Source organism: Ruditapes philippinarum, unplaced genomic scaffold, assembly GCF_026571515.1.
Source record: "Ruditapes philippinarum isolate M1 unplaced genomic scaffold, ASM2657151v2 ctg1623_1_1_1_1, whole genome shotgun sequence".
Classification (NCBI taxonomy): domain Eukaryota; kingdom Metazoa; phylum Mollusca; class Bivalvia; order Venerida; family Veneridae; genus Ruditapes; species Ruditapes philippinarum.
In genome coordinates, this window is record NW_026855730.1 from 230,001 (window position 1) to 252,560 (window position 22,560).

General features: G+C 31.8%; 3 protein-coding genes across 3 annotated transcripts in view; all 3 read left to right on the top strand.

Annotated features, from left to right (window-relative positions):
• Window positions 1–11,178, top strand: part of LOC132744243 (organic solute transporter subunit alpha-like) — a 12,784-nt gene extending 1,606 nt beyond the window's left edge. Inside the window, exons 2-8 of the mRNA XM_060732895.1 lie at window positions 1–102; window positions 1,889–1,962; window positions 2,532–2,690; window positions 3,681–3,792; window positions 4,248–4,500; window positions 4,883–5,046; window positions 10,633–11,178. The exon at window positions 1–102 is cut by the window's left edge and continues 59 nt beyond it. Coding sequence (XP_060588878.1) covers window positions 1–102; window positions 1,889–1,962; window positions 2,532–2,690; window positions 3,681–3,792; window positions 4,248–4,500; window positions 4,883–5,046; window positions 10,633–10,734 — 966 coding nt within the window. The 3' untranslated portion in view covers window positions 10,735–11,178. The remainder of the gene's footprint in view (window positions 103–1,888; window positions 1,963–2,531; window positions 2,691–3,680; window positions 3,793–4,247; window positions 4,501–4,882; window positions 5,047–10,632) is intronic.
• Window positions 7,425–9,209, top strand: LOC132744248 (uncharacterized). The gene is made up of 2 exons (XM_060732901.1): window positions 7,425–8,000; window positions 8,278–9,209. Exons 1-2 carry the CDS (start codon window positions 7,733–7,735, stop codon window positions 8,616–8,618), a joined length of 609 nt encoding a protein of 202 aa, XP_060588884.1. The 5' UTR covers window positions 7,425–7,732; the 3' UTR covers window positions 8,619–9,209.
• A 3,569-nt stretch (window positions 11,179–14,747) lies between the features above and the next one.
• LOC132744249 (organic solute transporter subunit alpha-like) lies at window positions 14,748–22,150 on the top strand. The gene is made up of 8 exons (XM_060732902.1): window positions 14,748–15,045; window positions 16,099–16,208; window positions 17,301–17,464; window positions 17,982–18,055; window positions 18,616–18,777; window positions 19,162–19,273; window positions 19,852–20,101; window positions 21,684–22,150. The coding sequence occupies exons 2-8, from the start codon at window positions 16,160–16,162 to the stop codon at window positions 21,893–21,895; spliced, it is 1,023 nt and encodes a 340-aa protein (XP_060588885.1). The 5' UTR covers window positions 14,748–15,045; window positions 16,099–16,159; the 3' UTR covers window positions 21,896–22,150.
• Window positions 22,151–22,560: the final 410 nt, after the last annotated feature.

Consider the following 22,560-nt stretch of genomic DNA (forward strand, 5'->3'; position numbering starts at 1 on the left):
ATAACAATATTTGTGTACATCACAGAGGTGTGCAGTAAACATTATCGCTATAAAGACCCTGGGAAACGCCTGAAAGTTTTGATACTCCTCGGTATATATCCGGTAGGTAAAGTAACAATTACATCTATGACATGCATGTGTACACTCGTAATCAAAGTACGTAAAATTCTTGATGGCGATTTTTGGACACTAAAGTTCATACATTGCATTAAAAAGAGATATCTCTTTTCAATACCAACATATGTACAAAAATGTATACGTATATTCAAAATTGTAAACATATTATAAATACAGACAAATAGACATATAAACAACAAAGAAATACATATATTAACAAACAAGATATTTCACACATACACAGACATAGACAAACATTTTCGATACAGTCCATGTTGCAATCCATCAAAAAAATAAGTGTGATTTGTCTGTCACATTTCAATCTGTTTAAAGATGTTGTTTTTTGTTGTTGTTGGTTTTTTTAACGATATTTGAATATTATTGTATGGGTTCTAGTCGTAGGACAATGCGCTTTTAATGTAACTTTTCTGCTATCTTTTACTTTACTTGGCTTTAAGTAATAATTAATCATATGAATCCTATGATACAACAAAAATGCACTTTTTCCGAAAAGCAAACTACTACTGAAATAACAGATTACAGATTCTACAATAAGTGTATTAGCCATCGTATATATATATATATATATATGATTGTCTATTATCTTATATTGTGTATAATATTACCGGAAAATGAATTATTTATTACCGGCAAATATAGTATGCAAAAGTATATTTTGCCTCCCAGTGACTGACTGTTCAATTTGCATTTTATATGAACGTGTTAATGTCCACCTCGATATAGACTAGTCCCCTATGTACAATAAATCAAGTAAATTTATAAATTATTTATGTTCTTCCGATTATCAGTAACATATGTAGCTTTAATGTTGCAATATATTCATTATATTATCGGCCAATGCATTATAGTAACAATTACTAATTCATAACATTAGTTCATTGTGCAATTATTACAATCATTTATTTGCATCTTTTATGTTACTATATTTAGCATCTTTAAGTTATTCTTACAGGATCTGAGAGTGGCAGCTTTACATAAAATATGTATTAGTTCATGGTATTTTATGGAAAATATAAGCATATATACATTTCGCATATAATGTCTTGACCATATTCTATTATGTCCAATTGTATTTTGTATAATGTCCCACAATAAGCTGATTGAATAGTTGTATTTACAAACCCTCATCTCCTGTATGGTGAATGATTTGTGCCATGTCGTATTTTCGTTCTGCAGTTTTGATGCCTCCATTTTTGACAATGTTCCATGTAACATGACTCTTTACGGTTAAAAAAGGATAAACTACTTATTAATTACTAGTTAACTATTAAGGCCCATTATGCCCCCAGAAATGCTTTAATTTTATTTCTCAAATACTTTTTTGGTGTCCTGTTATAGTTTCCAAAAATGTACTAATTAGCCAATTACCTGGACCATCTTTTGCTTCAGTGCCTTTTTAGCAATTAGTACAATAGCAGTGATTTAGAACTCCGTTTGGAAGTAAAAATACCACTTTATTTACACTTTTTTTACTTTTGTGAGAAATAATTTCACATTCTTTCTTTCTTAATAACTAACATGTTCTAATATCAATTATCAAATTTTAAAGTAATAATGCTGGTATCTGTTCTATATGAAACAGGAAATATTTATTCGTTTCTTAGGAATAAAAGCCTTTAATAAAATAATGATATTTAAGCCCGTATTTATACTACATTCATTGTGGTAATGATAAATGTCATTGTGTGTATATGTGCTACAGCTTCTTATGAATATGAATTATGATACATGGAATCTTTAAACGTTTCAGATGACGTCAACAATGGCAATGTTCGCCCTATTGGTTCCGAGAACCACCGTTCTAGCCGATCTAATTGCTACTTGGTATGAACCATCTAGTTCTATATATCATTCTCTCATTGATTCTGACAAAACACTCAAAGAAACATGTTTTTATTTCACTTTAGACCATGAATATTGCCTTTTTTATTAGGATGGTCACAACAACAAACAGGTTGTTTGCAGATATGGCTTTGCACCTTCTGAAAAACAATATATAAGAGAGCTGTCCCGCAAATTTATGGACACTCGCTGTAAAACTAAACTAAATGTTGCATAAGTGTATCTAGATCAATTTAAAATAAAGATATAATCATTTGATTTGTACATAAGTATAGTGATTTACTTTATGCGGAAAGCATTGCAATCTTGTGTTCAAATGGATTTGTATATAGAAAGTGATGAATTATTTTCATATATTTAAGAAGTCATCAAATGATTAATATGACATGTGTTAATTAGTTGCCCTCAATCTACTTCCATGAACCGTTTCCTTTATTCGTTACTAGAAATATTTCATTGAATATTTCATTGCGCCATGAAATATATTCTTAGAAAAAATTGATATCAATTTTTTACAATTCCTGATATCATGTTCCCCTTTTATTTTCCAGCTATCTGTCGCTGTGTATCTATGTATTTATCTGTATTTTAATACAATACTACGGTAATACAGAAGCTATGATAGAAACTTTACACCCGGAGAAGATCTCAATACGGACACCACCATGTTGTTGCTGTTGTTGTTGTTTGTCACCACTGAAGGTTACAAGGTAATCCCTAAATATCTTGTTAAAATCGAAGTACAACTATATTGTTTTCTCTGGAGAATTTGTAAAATATATTTTTATCATTTTTAGCATGATTTCAACGAGGGCAAAATTGTTAACACTGATTATTTTGAACATGCATACGAGATATTTTATAACCAGTGCTCCTTCTTTGCACTTTAAGGTTCCACTCTGTCTCTGTTTTCGAAGGGAATTTGTAAACCTAACGACCCTCAACATCATTAAATAAAGCTGATTGAAATTATCAATCTGGGTCGGATTTTACAATGCATCGTATTACATAGGGCATGCTATTGTTGTTCTTACTTTTCAAAGTGGTATTCTGTTATAATGTTTGAATCTTTATATTCCCTCTTCTTTAAAATTATTCTCATATAAATCAACGCCGATCCAGCCACACTTATATTAACTGTAAAAGCATCACATAATTCAAGGTGTCTTATGTTTCTTCCGGACCGACTTATTTATTAGTTGTTAATAGCGTACTTATGACTACTTTCGCTACTGCAATGCGACGAGTAGCTTGCATGCTCTGTGTCCATTAATGTCTGATCAGCTATCCATCACCTTAAATTGCATCCAACAATCAATGTTAAAGCTCCGTGACCTTGAGACAGCATACCTTTATCCTATTTATATCCTATTTAATTACAAAAGAAGAGGATTGAAAACATCAGTCTATCTTTTTAATCTATTAAAAGATACATTATGCTAAAAAAAACAACAGATTACTATAAAGTATCATTTGAAATGTAGAATAAACAGCTTTTTGAATACACACAGAGAAAATATATTATGTTTTAAACTATATACAAATTGTCATTGAAAAAAACTGCTTATTCAAATTAGACATATTCAGCAAGAATTTACTAGATTTAAAATAAATTTCTGCAATACAATTATTTTACCCAAAGACGGGCTTAGTATATCTTTTAATGACCAACGACAGCAAATGTTGTTGTTTTTTTTCAGTCGGTCAGTCAAATGTTTAAAGACAATGATAATGCAGACGGCAATTCTACAGCCGATATTTTTGTTTGGAAAAGCAGCTATTTGGGCAAATGATCACAGCACCGTTCATGAGGTAACAGTTGTTGATTCTTTATTGTTTTACTCTGCTACAATTGTCTTCAATTGATATGCAACGGGTACAGTATGATTAATAACTTAAAAAGGGTCTTGTCAGTAGCCCACCGGATATTATAAAGGAGATCTAAACCAAAGATGAACGCTGCATGGAATAATATTTTCAAAGGATTTAGGTTAAGTTACTAGGAAATGATGTTGCCTTTACTCAACTTTTAACAAAACAATTTGGTAGTCTTTATCATTAGTATATATACACCTAAAACAACTTCAATGTTAAAATACAACTTAGTAATTTCTTGTTTATTTTATCTTACAAATTTAAATTCTACTTACTTCATTTCAATTTTCTTTAAATCATCAAAAGGTAAACAGCATAAAAATGAAATGAAACTCAGGTTTGATATAGCAACAAAAAGTTTTCATGTCGGAATGTCCTTTTTATATTTTCAGACGGGATGGATGGCGCCATTTTTATACCTGAATCTTTTAACCGCTATCAGTACACTGTTTGCCTTGTACGGCCTTATGATACTTGTTACCGCCTCTCAGAAAATCCTTGAAAAACACAGGATCAAGCTGAAATTTTTGATGTTGCAGTTTGTTTTGGTATTCACAAATTTGCAGACAGCCGTCTTTGGAGTTTTTATACGTTTTAAGATGCCGCCATGTAAAGATGTATATGGAACCAGAGTGCGAGCTTCTCGTGAGTTACTTTATGTAATGATATGATAGCAATGAAAAAGAAAAATAAGTAATTCTGTACCATTAAAATACTCTTCAAAGCGAAGATGAAGATAATGTATTAGCGAGGTGTCATACTTTAACCATTTATGAGCCAAATGAATTGCTGTAATAGTGAGCGACACAACTTTTTCTGATTCCAAAGCTTTCCCGTTTATTGAAGCATTTGTAGTGGCATTAATTAGTGTAAAATGGTAACATATACCATGATTTCAGTATACTAGTAATTAACTTATTTATAGATACATTTAAGGTAATTTTTAAAGCCTTTGCTCTTTTAGAATTCGGAGTACATTTTGTGTTAATTGTACAACTTGTGATAAACATAGATTTATAATTTTCAGTTTTCAACCATATGGCCGTGATTGTGGAGATGTTTGTTCTGGCGCTTCTTGCACGCATCGTATATCGTCGATCTGAACACCGTAACCTCAAGGTCACTGCCGGTCCATTGTTGGGCAACTCTGTCACATATGATACCGTAGCTACATCTACAAACGATATAGACGTAAGACATAAGTTTTCATAATCTTTTTTCTACATTCTGTCATGAACATGTTTTTTTATTTGGACGTAAGGTGACTTTTTACATAGTTGCCCTATCAGAGCTTTTGATTAGGCGTAATATGGTTGTTTTTGTCTCATTGTTTCCATCGAGTCTGTCTTTTGCCTAATTTTTGATACAACTTGAATGTTATTTATACTAGCTTGTTCGAGCATAAACTATAAAAGAAGTGGCCATTTTATCTTTGCCTGACTTGATAAAAATAAGACCCAAAGAACAATCAGATTGCCGAAAATTCAAGCAATTACTGTCGGAAATTCACAAAAAACTATAATTCGTCGGTGGGGGGTCAAAATATCGTAACTCGGTTTTTTAGCAAAATGGGTTTTTGATGCCGCGAAAATTTAAACATACCAGCGCACCGTCTCCCAAAATAGTGTAGCTCTACACCAATGGAAAAGGCGAAAATTGTCACGTGACAAAATCTCGTGTGTCGATTGGATGATTTTGTTGTTTTTGTCAAAACCTCGTATCTTTTAAATTTCACAATATGTTGACGGAGAACGTTGGATAAATTGTTTTTTACATTCAAATCGGTAAGTTAAGTAGATTCTATTTTTGTACTTTCTAAATTACCTACTTTTTAAGGTTTTAATAAATATGCTTAGTCATATCTGTTCAAAGAAGTGTCCTATTGCGGCTGATAGAGAAAATACATTAATTTTCATTGCTTATCTGTATATAATTCTTTCAATCGTTACTAATGTTTGAAATAATTAAACGTAAATAAAGATATTAATTTTTCGCTAAAGATAATTTTTGTTCGATTTCTGACGTTTGATGTAATTTTTCGAGATACGAGAATTTGTCATTTCATTTTTCAGATACTAGCAATCAAGATACGAGATTTTACGAGATACGATTATTTGGTATTTCATTTTCTTCCCGTTTTATATCGAAATACGATGTTTTGAAATAGCTTAAAAATAGGTGTTTTAATTCATCTAGAATCATAATGGCGATTTAATTTTATTTTCAGATACGGTTAAGCGGAATGTCACAGTATTCTGGAGAAAGTGATACCGAGTCAACGGGAGAAACTGAATATTTACAATATAAGTGTCACATTTGTCAGTTTGTACCAGATATTAATGAGTTAATTCATATTCTTGAAAAAGTAGTTGACATTGGCCTTATCTAATTTCTCTTTAGAAATGGGCAGTTTTATGTTCGATGTCAGTTCGCTGACTGTGAACGGTATTTTCATCTATTATGTATTCATCCAACATTTCCAGATGAAGCATTAAATTATTCACATTTAGATACATTGAAAGAAAGTGGGATACACTGTCCAGTCTGTGAGCCAGGGATAAAAATTGTAAATTATTAACTATTTTTCAAATATGTTACCACTGGCAAAACAATGGTAACTTTTGCTCAAAGCAATCAAAAGGAAAGCCGTGTGTTAGCTAAGAAAATGGTGGTTCAGAATTCTCTTTTAAAACTCATAAAGGTTATGGAACAAGAACAAGTGACTGATACGAGTATTAACCATGACATAAATAATAACAACAAAAACTACAATGAGTTGACACCTTCAAATATTTGTAATAAACCAAATTTTTCAGAAACAGAATATAATAATGAATCAATGGAAGTCGGGTCTACGTGTGTGGAAGACAGTGAATCTGTGTGTTATAAGGCACAAGATATTAATACAGAAAGGACTGAACAAGTTATAAATGGTGGAAATAGTGAGCAAATATCTACTTTAGAAAACAGTGAATCTGTTATCTATAACAAAATTGATTCGATTATCTGTGCTGAAAACAGTGAATCAACAATGAAAACAGAAAACAATGAGTCATGCGCCAATTTAGATAACAGTGAACCGGTGTCAAACACTGAAATATATAAAGATTTTATAGAACTTGAAATATTTGTTCAAAGTGGAGATGCTGAGACTGACATTGAGATTGAAAAGATCGTTGGAATTGTAAACGCTGATAACAGTGTAAATGTGTTTGATGATCGTTCCAATGCAGCAACTGATCAAAATAGTGAATTAGATATTTCTCTGAATTGCAAGAGTCAAATGTTACTATATTGGATGAATTTAATGGCAGTGTTGTAGCAGGTGTTAATGATGAATCGATTGGTGGTAAAGAAACTGAGATTGACGAATACTTTCAACAAGCATATTCTGTCATAGGTGAAAGTTCTTTCATTGGAAACAATAGAGACAAAAATAGTGTAAAAGATATTACAACAAATGTTGAAAATGAAACATGTTTGGATCTAGGAGAAAATGAAGAATATGAAGATATAAATAATGACAAAGATGCAAATGACCCAGATATAATCCTAGTGAAGAGGGTGAATACGCGTCACCATCGGAAGACGATATTGATCATGAAGAAACCGTAGAAAATGAATCTGTAAAGGCAAATGATAAACAAAATGGAAAAGGAGAAAGGCAGAGACATCGTAATAAACAGTTGCGTATGTCAGGGAATGCATACAAAGGAATGAAAAAAGTGGATGGGAAGTGGGGATTCCATGTTGAAAAGTCCGCAAGGACGTTGTCTGAAAAAGGTGTTCATCACGCTGCCAAACCTCTAATATAAAAAATTGCAAAACCGTAACAGAAGCAGATAGGAGAGAGATATTTACTAATTTTTGGACAAACATGACAACATGGGATGAAAGGCGTGTATATGTAAACTCGCTTATAAATGCTAAAGCAGTGGAGGAACCTACACTTGAAAATGGAAAACCAAGTAGAAGAACTCGAACCCTCACATACCATCTAAGAATTAATGAAGAGCGTATTGTCGTATGTAAACAACTATTTTTGTCAACTCTTGGACTAGGGGAGCAGACAGTATATCAATGGATAGAACAGTCAATATCGGGTGTACCAGATAGATCAGCTGAGAAAAAGCAGAAGCAGTCAGGTAGTAACATGCCATTTAAATGTTTAATACAATTTCTAAATCCCAATTTCTTCTCTATATAAAAAAGTGAGTTTTAAATTAGTGAATGAATAAATTTGTGGGAGTGTGAATGAATAAATTAGTGCGTGCGTGCGTAAGAGTGCGTGAGTTGGTGTGTGTGTTAGTGAGTGAATTACAATATGAATGAGTATCAGTTTAAGTGAATGAGTGATTGACTGAAATATTAAATGTGTTGTTAGCACTTTATAAAAGATATTTGATGCCTTTCTTTTTTCAGATACAAGAAAGAAAGCTCAAGAAGAAAGACACGGCCAGCTACGTATGAGTGTCAAGCAATTTCTTGAAAGCATCCCTAGAATGGAATCTCATTATTGCCGTTCATCGACTTCGAAGACCTACCTTGAACCTGTATTTAACTCTCTGACCTGCTTGTATAAAGAATACGTGAAACATTGTAATGAAAGGGTATGTGCGAGTCGTAGAGTATTTACCGAAGTTTTCGAGAGCCTAAATATTGGTCTATTTGTGCCAAAAAAGGACCAGTGTGATATCTGTGTAGGTTTGATGCAGGTAATATATCCGCTGATATTTACAACGAACATCAGAATAGAAAAATAAATTCACGAGAGGAGAAAAACCGTGACAAGTTATTTTGTCAAACAAACCACTCAGTGAAAGTTCTTACAATGGACGTACAAGCAGTTCTACTTTCGCCAAAAATGAATGCAAGCGCATTGTATTATAAAACCAAATTAGCATGCCATAATTTCACTTTGTATGACCTTATAACGAAGCAGGCGACCTGCTACTTTTGGCATGAAGGAATGGGGGATCTTTCGGCTAATTCCTTTGCTTCTTGCTTGGCTGACTACATTGAAAAAATGATTTCCAAAGATGAAGAAATCAAACACATCATTATATATAGTGATGGATGTACCTATCAAAATAGGAACTTGGTAATGTCAAACACTTTATGTCACTTGGCTATGACTCTTGACCTTGAAATCACACAAAAGATCCTCGAAAAAGGCCATACTCAAATGGAGGTGGATTCAGTACACAGCGTAGTGGAGAGGAAAATAAAGAACAAGAATGTTTATGTGCCACAACAGTATGTTGACTTCATCAAGGAAGCCTGTCCCTCTAACCCATATATCGTTGAATACGTTGGCTACGATTTTTTCAAAGCATACTCGGAGTTGGGCTACTATGTTTCAATTAGACCTGGGACTAGGGTTGGAGACCCAGTGGTTAGTGACATTAGAGTTCTTCACTACGAAGCAGATGGTTCTGTACGCTATAAATTGAATTATAGAGACTCATTTAAGGAACTTCCAAGAAAATCTAGAAAATCTTATGTTAAACATACAGAGATAATACCAAAGTTGCACGGTGGTCCTTTGAAGATAAAGAAAACGAAGTTCGACCATTTACAGGCACTTAAAAGTGTTCTTCCAATGGATTATCATGGGTTTTATGACCACCTGAAACATGATTCTTAAAAACATGAAAACGAAATGTATACAGGTGTTTCGTTATGGGACCTTAGTTAAACTATAATTTTCTCTTGACAGTAATATGAAAGTGCCATTTTATTCATTTGAAGTAAAAAGTACTAAATTCATAAATAGTGAATTTAAAGACTGAGAAAGATTGATGTTTCAGTCAATAATGAAGTTAATTAATTTTGTTTGTTTTATTTGTTCAAGTTGAATTTCAAAGTTTTAAAGATTTGAGTGAGTGAGTGCGTGTGCGTCTGTGCGTGTGCGCGTCGCGAGTGTGCGTGCGTACGTGTGCGTGCGTGCGTGCGTATGTGCGTGTGTGTGTGTGTGTGTGTGTGTGTGTGTGTGTGTGTGTGTGTGTGTGTGAATGCATAAAAAGACTGAGGAAAGTTGATGTTTAATTCAATTGTTATGTCAAAAGTTAACAGTTTATTAACCAACTCTGTTTAATTTGTTCAAGTTAAATATCAATACTTCAAGGTTTCAAGTTGTTAAAAATAAAACAATGTTCATGAAAATGATATTATATTGTTATTCTACTTCTAAATAAATGCACTTCTTTGATTATCCCTTATGGTCAAAATGTCGTATATGCTATTTTTTAAGGTCAAATTGTCGTACACTCTATATGTCAAAACTGATCAAACCAACTCATAAAAATCAATTATATATTAAAACGTACTATTCATGTTACCACTATACAGGAATTGTTTCCACAGAAGGTTCTTTTAGAAAGAAAGAAATCAAAAAAATGTTCCTCCTGAAAAGTAGCAAAAACTGTTATACGAGATTTTGACCCCCCAACGACGATATCACCATGTAATTAAATATAACGTTTCTTTGCATATAAAGCTAAATCGCTATAATTAATCGTTAGTGTGAATTGTCTTACAGTCTGTGAAATGGTTATATTTAAATGAAAGCCAATTACATAAAGATTTGTCAATGATAAGTCTTCAACATATACATTTGTTAAATCTTATTTTTAACGGGTCGTTTGAAGACTTTTAACACCATTTAAGACATTATCAAATTATTAAAAATAATGTGAATATTTTATGCTAGCATAAGGCGTGAAATCATTTGTTATTTTAGATATTAGGCAATAACTTATTTCTTTTCTTTTACAGGTTGTATTACCAACGCACAATAAAGGCAAAATAAACGGGCCTTACAGCTTAATTTATAGTGAAATTGAAAATGATATAAATGGTCCCGAAACTAATTTATGACAGGACAAAGGTTAGAAATCACATAAAAACAAAATGAAATTTAGATTTGACACTCAGAAAAAATTGATTGCCAGGGGCAAATTGTTAGTAAGAAATGCTATTTTGATACAGATCAATCGTAAAGATAATGAATTGTATCACAGACACATTGTATCCTCGTCAATGGTTTAGATTGCCATATTTTCATTTGTTATATGTTCATACATGTTTTCATACTGTTCCAATTAAAAGTTCAAGATATAAACCGCCGGGATAAACCAGTTTTTGAAAACAAAGATCAGCTCGGCGATGTTCGGAGTCCTGCATTGTCGAAACCTTTGCAACATTATAATACAAAACTCATTCACAAGTTTCTGGAATGCAGAATCTATCACTGCCTATACATGTCTCATTTCACGCATAGTCATGTCTGTTTATATTGTTTTTCTATTAATAAAGATTTAGACCAAATTATTTTGTTCCTTTACCATTTAAAGTGACAATACATGCTCTTTTTTATTGCTGTGAAGTTGAGTTGAATTAGGTATACATTTCAGCAGATTTATTGTCATAATGGTGAGTGACTGAAAATTTATATAAAAAAATATGAAAATAATTATCCTACTCTTTATAAAAATTAAATGTTACCGACGAATTCCGAAAAAAACGTGCATTAAACTGACAGCAGATCACGCGTAAAAATGATTTTTTTGCATTATGAAATATAAAATTGAACAAAGTTGTAGAAAAATGTTAAAGTCTTTTGACTTTTCACTGTACACTCCCCAATTAATCTTAGATGTGCATAATGTCACTTTCTCAAGCGTTTCTCATTTAAATTTATGTTAATAAACTATTCGTAGTTCAAAATGATCATCACATTCTTTTATTGAGCTTTTATGAAAGTTAGTTATTTCAAATTGTGATATTTTACATATAAAGATTTGGATGTATTTTCCAACGAAAAAGTATGTACTACGTATGAACCTTGTGGTATTCCAGATCCAAGGTTAAATGTCAATATCTCTCAAGGCTACTTTTTAATATTTTCACATTTTGTCTTATCATGTATAGTTTTGATCACTGGATAACTCTATTTATTTCATTAATGGTAGCAAGGACAGCGTAAAATTTGCCCCAAAATTTTACATTAATATGCACAATTGCGGGTGGTCTCTCTTGTCAGTTATCATCGATCTGTTAGAAATGGCTTGAAGCTGTAATTTATTACAGTACATTTGTTTTACCTTAAATACTTTAAAGTCAATTAACTGCCATTTAAGTTTATGGCCTGACCTGAATGGTAAATGATTTACGGTGATAAAATTTACCTCGTTACTTAACCAAATGTATTTAGACAATAAATAAAAACTAAACTATTAATTGTTTTAAAGGTTTAAAAGCTATCAGAAATACGATTACAGACAATTAAAGGGAACAAAGGCCATCCAAAGGAGATACCAAACATATGTTATGGTCTTTATTCGGAGGTCACTTTGATATATGAAATCAATGAAGGATTTCTTACAGTGCCTTTTATTTTAATAGTAGTCTTGATTCAGGAGTGTCTTTAAAACAGGTTTAACTGTAGTGAATCAATTCCTTCAAATTCAAATGGTTGTTTCGCATTTTTGATAAAAAAAAAACACTACGGAACGTTTGTCTAACATTAAGGTTTACACCCTGTTCCTTTTTAATGGGAAGTTTCATATTTGTGAAAAAAATATCCATGTTGATAAACTGACCTATGTTAAAAACTAAGAACTGATTAAATTGAATCTAATAATTTTGCGAAATTCATCAAGTTTCAAATAAACGTGAAGATATGATTTGAATGTTTGTCTTAAACCAGCGCGCCTCCAGATTCGTATGCTTTAATGAAAACTGTAAAAATGTTCCAACAGGTAAAAATTGTATAATGTGTACTCAATACGTGAATTAATTTAGCCTGAAAGTATCTTATCTTGTCAAATAATACAGGCATTTCTATCACTAAGTCAGTGACCTGATAGAATTCCGGCGATTAAAAAATGACATAATCTGTAATGTTTTGCATAATACATTAAAATATAATAATGAATGATACATGGATAGTGAATATTTAATCATTTCTATAACAATGCATATGTTTTGCTCCTAATTTTCTAAAGACCTTTTTTACCCATCTCGAGACCGGTCGCTTTAAACAATACATGCTAATCAGATCTACCGTTCATGATGAATTAAAATGTCGTTAATTACACAACCATCTATTTGACATGTCACTTATACATTGAATCGTAAAAATACGGGGACCACATTGTTTAACTTTCTTTACGTTTTAAACAAAGAAATACTCTAAGAAGATGCATTATCTTGTTTTAGTTTGCTTTAAAAGCAAATTGTGAATTTTGAAAAAAAAAACGTTTTCAAACAGACATTACATATCTGTATTATGTTCTGTAACATTCAGTGTGTTTTGATGTACATATAAAATGGCAAAAATATGTAAAACTGGCGTTTATTAACCTAATTTACTACTTAAGCATTATAAATAAGCATATAGAAACATCAATTTTTTGTTATGCGTTTGGCTAATTGCTTAAAGAGATGTAATGTGTAAGCATACCGTATAGTATATATCTAATATGCACTAAAGCTGATGGTATTTTCAAGGTTTCAAAATCATCTGTGCACTCATTTACATATGAAACGTATTACTGCTGCACAATTTTATCAAATGCATAGTTCCAAACTAGCAATCCGTAGTACACCGTTTTAGATCCGTTCTGTTATTCGATATATCAGTTTTATTATCAACTCCATCAATTTCCCTAGACATGCCTGGTAACAAGATCATGGTCCTTAATCAAAAACAGATTGACATTCGTTTAAGAGGTAGCCGCAATACTTTGTAAACAAAACCAAGTCCAAGACAAGCGAGACCTTGAGTGTAAACAGTGTGTCCATGTCAGGTCAACAACATTTAAAAGCAGACAGAACTCTTCAAAGAAAGGACAATCTGGGGGGGGGGGTCATTTAAACTAAAGTTTTTTATTGACTTAACCGATCTTTATATCTTCGAGTTTTGTTTAATCATAATAATCAGTTGTATGTAATTTATTTGTCTTTTGACAGTTTATCGAGAAGTCCTGAAGAAAATAAACTTTTATGTTTTGCTCTATTCATTCTATTAAAATATCTATTTTGTCTGAAAGATGCAAGTGCTTTAGAACTTTTATAATTCATCTAGGATTATTATACATTGTCATGATTATTTTACTTAATATGTGTCATTTTATATCATATTTCAACTTTGAAGGCAACAAAATTAGTCTTGAAACTTTTTCATCAGATGTCATTGTAGAAATTATAATTAATTACATAATGTACATTTAGTTGTTTGTGAACTGACAAAAATCGCCGCAAGATCTAACGTAGCTAAGTACATCGGTTATTCGCATGAAGTCGATTGTAAACTGACAAACTTACTTTGACCTTATGCCACATTAAGCGTTAGTAAATATGTTTTTCTCATAAAGATCATTGTTAATTAGCAATAGGTGGCCTTGATCAACTCGATTAAACCATCATGTGTTTGTTTTATAGACAGGCGTACGAATCAATTCCTTTTCAGTCCTGATTTTGTCTTAAATTACATTTTCCGTACATTTGTGTCTTATGCATCAAGGATAAGTAATCTGTATTTAAAAATCTTAAAAAAAATAAAAACAATCAATGTGAATCAGTGTTTCCAATTAGGGAAAATAAATTATCAGACCTTCCAATAGACTAAAAATAATCCCTGCTAATTTACAAGATGGAGGTATGTTTTGAAATTAAATTTTTTTAGTAAATACTAATTGGTCTGCAATTTATAAAATCGTTCAGGGTTGCAAAATCAAGCTGTCCTGTGATTTAAAAAGCTTCATCAAAATAAAAGATTGTGCGCTTGATTAATTTGAAGACATCCGAACACATTCAATACACAAGTGAACTTGAATCGGACTCCGTTGATCTTTAAGAGCAGATGGTTTTAAATAAATCGATACGTTTTAGCGAACGAACTCCTTATTTTTGGATAGAGTATGCAATCAAAACTTCGCGCACTGTGATATTTTTTTATACTTGTAAAGACGTTAAGATAAGTAAATGGTGACATTCAGATGATCAGGGTTAAACGTGTAATAATATGGAAATAATATGCTCTCGTTGCGCACTAATTATTTCGTACATAAACATTCTACCATACTGTTAATGCCTAACGTTTTGATAGATCGTTTATTTCATCTTTAGCATATTCATTGCCACTATGTGTTGCCTAAGTAAGCTTGGAGTTAAATATATCATCTGGTAAGAAGCTTTTTATAAGTTAAATAACTGACAGTATCTGTTGAGATTAAGATTGTTATATTCATGCTTTTTTAATCTGTGTCAAGATCACCGATAATGACACAGAATTTGTCTAGTGTATTATTTTTAAACCACAGTACTTATGCATACTCGGAAATTAACTTGAAGGTCAGTCACATTACATTATAAATCTATTTTTATTTCCGTTTATTAAGTAATTATAACTATACACGTATCTCATCTATTGTTCTTTTTTATCTGAATTTAGATCACCCGTTATTATTACTTCAGCTCGGTAGACGTTTGCTTGAAACAATAATGTCCGGTCACTGGCATAGTATAATGATAATAATAAAATCCTTATAAGTATATACAAAATACCGGTATATGTGAAAATTTACCATAACATCGATATATTTAGTCACGACAAAAGAAATGTATTGACCACAAATTTCGTTTAACCTGTATTTCAACCGTACCTTTAATTATAACTGGTAGACGTTATCTCAATACAAACCACTGGTATACCTTAAAGCACAACAATGTTATTAACAGTCGCTGAACTGAACGAAATAGTTCGCACATCCAAAGCTAGATGATATATAAATAAAGATGACCTTCAGGTCATGCTACGAAGTTTTCTACCTAGAGATGAATAATAGTAATTGCGGAATAAATTTCTAAAATATACATGTTGTGTAAATGTATATGCATCGACAAAAAAAATAAATCAGTGAAAAATTTGAGTTGTTGAGAATGAAAATACTACTCTAAGACTTATATTTTCTTTCGCCTGCTTTTATACTTTATTTTTCTATATTTTTAATGTACGATGTAAAAGGTCACGTTTCGCACTTGATTTGGTTTCCGGCATTTTTTCTTTTGTTAAATAAGGTAATGTTATAGGAAAAAAGACGGCACACAGGTCACTTTAACCTTTAGTGAAGTGATTTGTATATGCGTATGTTCTTACATACAACTGCAACAAGTTTGTTTTTTAATGAAAACATTCATGACAAAATAAGATACAATGCTTTAAGTTCCCTTTTTAAGATTTACACAGAGTAATTGAGAGGACTTTAAGAGGACAAGGGTTCATTCCAGAACGGTCAAGATGGAAAATTGCTCCAATGAGTTACCAAAGACAGAGGATTTTTATGGAGGTAAGTCAAACACATGTTTGGATTTTAAAACAATTATATAAATTGATGCATGCATTTTCTGTAATATCTTGTAGCCTCATATGTTGTATAAATATGTTTTCTTCTTTGTTAACTGTATAGTAATTTTATCGTTAACAACTTAACACTTTTTGTTGTATAATATTCGGAACTTGAATGTAGTTTTATCTTTGATAAAAGAAATATATATGTTAGGCATATAAAATGTGGTGGAATTTCAAATGTGTTTGTATTTATTGTGCTTGATCATTAATGTAAAAACCACACCGAATTGACTATTTCGTATGTTTTAACATGAGCAATACAATATGTTAAGAATACTCGCCTCTTGTCAATGTATGAAAGATACTAATATTAACTGCTACATTGTATACACTTTTTGGTGTTAAATATGTGTATTATTCATGAATGTTGATGCAAATCGTTTGATGTAGAAAACTATGATAAACTGTTGTTAATGTCAAAAACTGTAATCATCAGGTATCTATCAATTTTGAAATATCAACAGCAGCATATGATAGATGTTAACAAAAACATACAAAATACGCAATATTTAAGTAGTTAAAATGAAATGCAAATGTGTATGTTAATTTATTTTGAAATAAAGCTAGTAACTACTTACAATTTGTAAAACCACGTTCATGTGTACAAATGTTTCTATCGTTTATAGAAATACTTGTTGTAATCATTGAGTAATCACTTATTCATTACAGAAAAGTTCTTAATGATTTTGTGAGAAATAAATGTGCAAGACTTAGCGCTGTTCTTCTCGGTGCCAATCTCGCAAATGACTTTGGAAACTGTTAACCAGATTATTCACGGAAGGTTGATAAATCCACCAAGCTGTAAGCAATGCCTGAAAAAAAAATTCATGTAGGGGTCACTTGAGAACTAGCTTCATCTAGAAAAGCTGAAAAGACACCATATGACATGGACAATGTCGTTGTAATATATTAAATGAAACTGTAGCTTTGGCATAAGTGGAACGCGCATCCGCAAGATATCTTTTTGAATACGGGTTTTATAAAATACTCTATTATCAACATAAAAAACAACATTTGTGTATGTTTTTAGATTTATCATCAGACGTGGCCTCCATTGTGTTCCTGACCATCGACTGTATTCTGGTGGTGTTATGCATTTTAATATTCCTGGAAGAAGTAAGGTTTCTATGCCGAGTTTATTCAAATGATGAAGTGAAATTACAACGATTTGTTATAATCCTTGGCGTGTTTCCGGTAAGGTTTTCTTTTATATAAATGAATGTTATGTTATAATCATATTACGATTTTTCATTTTGGGAATTTCAGTCAGGTATTTATATCTTTAACTAAAGTGAGATTGCGTATAATACTGATTGCTTTGACCAAATACGCGATGTCTGTGAGGGAACAAGTGATATCACGTGACCCTTTTTATATGTTATTTTCATACCAATTGCATCTCAATATTCATTAATTACGATGTATAAACATTGCTTTATAAAAAAATATAAAAAAACAAGCCTTTAATTATGATAAATCCCATATGTCATACATAATTTCTTTTAAAATTTAATGTAGATTTATATCTGACTATATATAATTCCATTGTCTATGTAATCATAGCATTGATCAATACCTGAAATCTGGATTTTTGTGACTTATAGGTCCATTGTGTCGGATGCTTTCAATACTTCTAATTATTTCTATTTGTAACATATTGCATATGTCATTATAATAAAATATTTCATTGTTTACTATATATATTTTTCAGGTAATTATTACAACATCGGTGATATCTATGTTAGTACCAAGAAGCTCTGTCCTCCTCGATCTTGTTGGATCTTGGTAAATTAACTGTCATTTCTTCCAATTCAACTCTTATAAAGTCGGCATCTGAGTTGCGTTTTATAGAAAGTTCTAAGTCTTAACCACAACTGGGACAGTCTTGCGTTTCAAATAAAATGTCCCAGGACTTAGGATACATTTAAGACTTTCTATGAAACGAAGCCCAATAATGTGTTTGCGAATAAGTCCAACCTTCAACATAGATAGTCGTTCTACATAAAAACATTCTATGCTATTTCAGAACATTAAATATTTCATGTTCAAATACTGCTTTAGTTTTACAACATTTACATATAAACTTGTATAACATTTTAATACAGCAATTTAAAAATGCAAAGGGGAAAGAATGACGGGGACAGTGTGAGATGCTCAACCCTGGACCGTAGGTTCGATCCTTAATAGGACCTATAGTTTCCTCACACGGCAACAGTTTCAGCTAATACGCGAAACGGGATATGCAGTGGCCAGATATAAGCTTGTTCTATGTCAGGTCCAACTAAATTAAAACTATAAACATAATTTAGTTGCCAAACAATTCTCCGTTTTGTTATTTTTTTCAGCTATCTCTCATTTTGTTTCTACACGTTTGTAAAGTTAACAATAGACTATTTTGGCGGGAAGAGTAAAATGCTGGAAGTGTTTTCTGGAAGCAAAATACAAATCAACACTCCGCCATGTTGTTGCTGCTGCTGTTGCGTTCTTAAACCAATTCACATGAGAAGGCACGTGCAATTCTATTTTTAGCATCATTGTCAATGAGTCTATGACCTTACCGAGGGTCTATTGTCACACATTTTCGGCAACTTTTTAAATCAAGTCAAGCAATATTAGACATTATTCTTATTTCCGTATTGTATAATTATGTTTTCTCCGAATAGCTTTAATAAAGGATAGACTCTATATAAAATACTGCCCTAGTTGTCTTACGTAATGGATGACTAAATTTGAACTTAACGTTTACTTAGATGATGAAAACTTAAACGATTTCACATTTTTCAGGACATACGAAGAAACATATTTGTACATTGTATATGTATTATATGCATATATAGAGAGTATTTTTCATATGTAGAGGGTTCCCTTTGTTTTGTTTTTATGTATTACAGGAGACCGTTAAGAATATTTAGATTTTTTGCCCTACAAGTTGCCGTTGTTCAACCGATTTTGGTGTTTATTGCTGCGGTTCTCTGGAGCGACGGAAAATATGACGGTGGAATGGTATATGTCTTGTATACGTAATTTCATGTAAACCGCAAATCGGACCACCTTGGCTATTATTCATATTAACCTCGGACTTAATACGGATTAACAGTAGTTTCAGATGTAAACAGAAACAAATATTGTAATCTTAAATTATGTTTAACAAATCTATATATATGACAAACCTTAGGAAAGAAGATCTAATGTCTATTTTTGTTGAAGTTATTATTATAAAAAATATTTTTGATAATCAAATTCTATGTGAAAATGGCTACTGATGTACAATTAACAAATTTGAATTAGAAAAGTAACCACTTTATCGTATGTTTGTGTTTTCGCAATAATACGACAAACATAATTTCGTGTTTTGCCCGGCGTCTCGCGGGGCGAAAGTTCATCAAAGTGATAACTAGGCAAAAATACGGCATGGCACAAATAAGCTGCCACAGCTTTAAAAATCCTGTTAATTTTTTTTTGCAATATAAAGCTTTGAATTACTGTACAACTCGTTACATTTGAACTTAAAATCTAGATTCAGTATTTGTTATACATTTTAAACTGTCCTGCTTAAAATCTGTTTACAACATTATTTTCAGACCAGCGCTTCAAGTAACACGTACATGAGTATACTAATGTCCATCAGGACGTTATTGTCCTTATACGGTACTATGGTCATCTACAGGGCTTCCAGGGACCATCTCAAAATGTATTTACTCTGGATGAAGTTCACCGCTTTCTACACACTGTTTATTCTTGGCAATATTCAGACACTTATTTTCAGTATTCTCTCCAATTATGATCTCCCGGAGTGTGTTAGTACACGGGGTCCAAAGGTTAGGGGGAATGGTAAGTTTGTACATAGGCAACAACTTGTATAGTTCTGGCTTTTAAATCTTTATAAGCCTATTTCTAACTTTTTTCTTTCGTTTTTCATCTGATGCGGCAGTAAACACGTCATGTCATAGTATTATTTATATGCATACTCTGAAATTTTATGCTTCAACTCGTACAGAAGATTGTTAAAGGGCGTCCGTGGCCGAGTACTTATGGCCGCCTTCTTTAAAATCATTTGCCCTAATCGTTGTGTGCGCGCAACCCGTCAGGGACTTTGGAACCTTTCATGCGGTGAAGCTATCAAGCTAGGTTATAGAAGGTCGATGGTTATACCCAGTTCCCGCTCGTGCCTGAAATAAAACACGAAGGGTCACATGAAGTATTCCACCAACAGTAAAGCTGGAAATCGTCACCTTAGTAATATAAAAAGGTTAACTCCTATTTGATTTAGAAGGACTTAACCCATTACTGCACTAAGGTGACGAAATAGAATGATTGAACAAAAATAACGATTTCTTACGTCTTTTTTCTTTGCTTACGCAATATATTTAACCTTTATATAGCATTAATCTTCGATATATATATTGCACGATTATTGAGTGTCGGTTTATATGAAATTACGTTCCTACTTTTTAACTATAGGTTATTAATAGTGGTCGATAGATTGTTGAATAAACAAAGGAGTGATTCGTTTAACTCTCAATAATATTTTTTTAAAGTTTCCCTAAGAGAAAAAGCGCTAAGTTATGAACATAAAATACAAGCTTTGTTGTTCTTTAAAGGCACATTATGCTTCAGAAATTAGTTTTTTTAATTCTTTAGAAATGTTAAACATGTGTTTAAAAGTGTTCTACTAATGGATTTAGAACATGCTAGATGCTAAGTATCTGACGACATTATCGTTTAATGTGCAGTAATGTGTCGTAAAAGTAGCAAGTATTTGACTTCCATATAAAACACTAATTCACTATAATTACACCAACTGCGATCAGAGCAAAAGAAGCAAAAATTGTTAAACTGTATGGCAAATGAGTTTGTTGTTGTTTTTTTTTGTTTGTTTTTTTTTTTTGGGGGGGGGGGGAACTTACAAGATACCAAAAATTTAAAGTTTTTTTGTGAAATAAAAATGATAGCATTTTTAAGGCATGATGGGCCTTTAACGGTTTCTTATAAATATCGAAAATCACATAGGAATTTCCTGTGCTTAATGCACCCCTTTAGAATACAGCAATGCAAATATGTGTTGATAGCAATGGCCGTATTAATTTTATTCAGGGGTGTTGTCAAAATGTCATCCCTGCAATACCATTTGATACATAAATCAAACTAAAAAAGGATGTCAATTTAAGACACACTTACTTTACTTTAATTAAATTATGGCAATAAATGACAAAATATACCCTTTTTCCCCTGTACCAGCGTGCATTTTTTTCCATTTTGATGACAAAATTGTGTCAGATATGCTTGTAACTGTAATAAATAAGTTATGAATAAAAACTGCTTCCACTTAAAATTTGGTGACATGCATTAAAGTTATTTTTATTTTTTTATTTTATTTTTTTATTTATTTTTTTTATTTGTCAACTCTTTTCAGCTATGAACCATTCACTCATTGTTCTCGAGGCATTCCTCCTTGCGTTTTTGGGACGAAAAGCTTATCGAAGGGACGAAACCCAAATACCAGGACCTGTAAACGCCGTCGAAGCAGGATTCCCTCCCTTGGACCCGGTTAAGGATCAACCTCGAAGCGCGGGAAATTTTTCAGAAAATAATCCAAGTTTAAGAAATTTTGATTCAGTGGAATAGGTTTAAAAGTAAATTGATAAAAACATTTTAGATACAAACACTGTGAGATTAAATAAAAAAAACTCTGTATGAAAATATGATGTAGTAGAATGTATTAGAGTTTATTATATGTAAGACTGTTAAGCAGACGACAATTTTAACACTTATTTATGAATTATTAAATATTATTGTAAACAGTACAATCGTTATTCATCTGAATTATTATGAACTTGTTCAATAATAAATACTGCCAAAAATAAAAAATAAAAACATTCATGTTCAGCCTTGTGATATTTGGAAAGTACTTATAAGGAAAAAACACTCTGAAAAAAAAACATATGATTATCTATTGTAAATTTATAATAACATCATATATTTTGAATATTTATGACGTAAATCTAATGCATAGATGTCGCTGGCGTCATGAAAGGATCTATCTCTTTTAAGTAAGCTGGTTGACTGGCTGGCTGGCTGATTGGTTGGTTGGTTTAGTTTAGTTTAATTCAGTTTAGTTAAGGTTAGGTTAGGTTAGGTAAGTTTGTTAGGTCAGATTGTTAGGTTATGTTATGTTAGGTTAGGTTAGGTTAGGTTAGGTTAGGAGTTAGTTAGTTAGTTAGTTAGTTAGTTAGTTAGTTAGTTAGTTAGTTAGTTAGTTAGTTAGTTAGTTAGTAAGTAAGTTAGTTAGT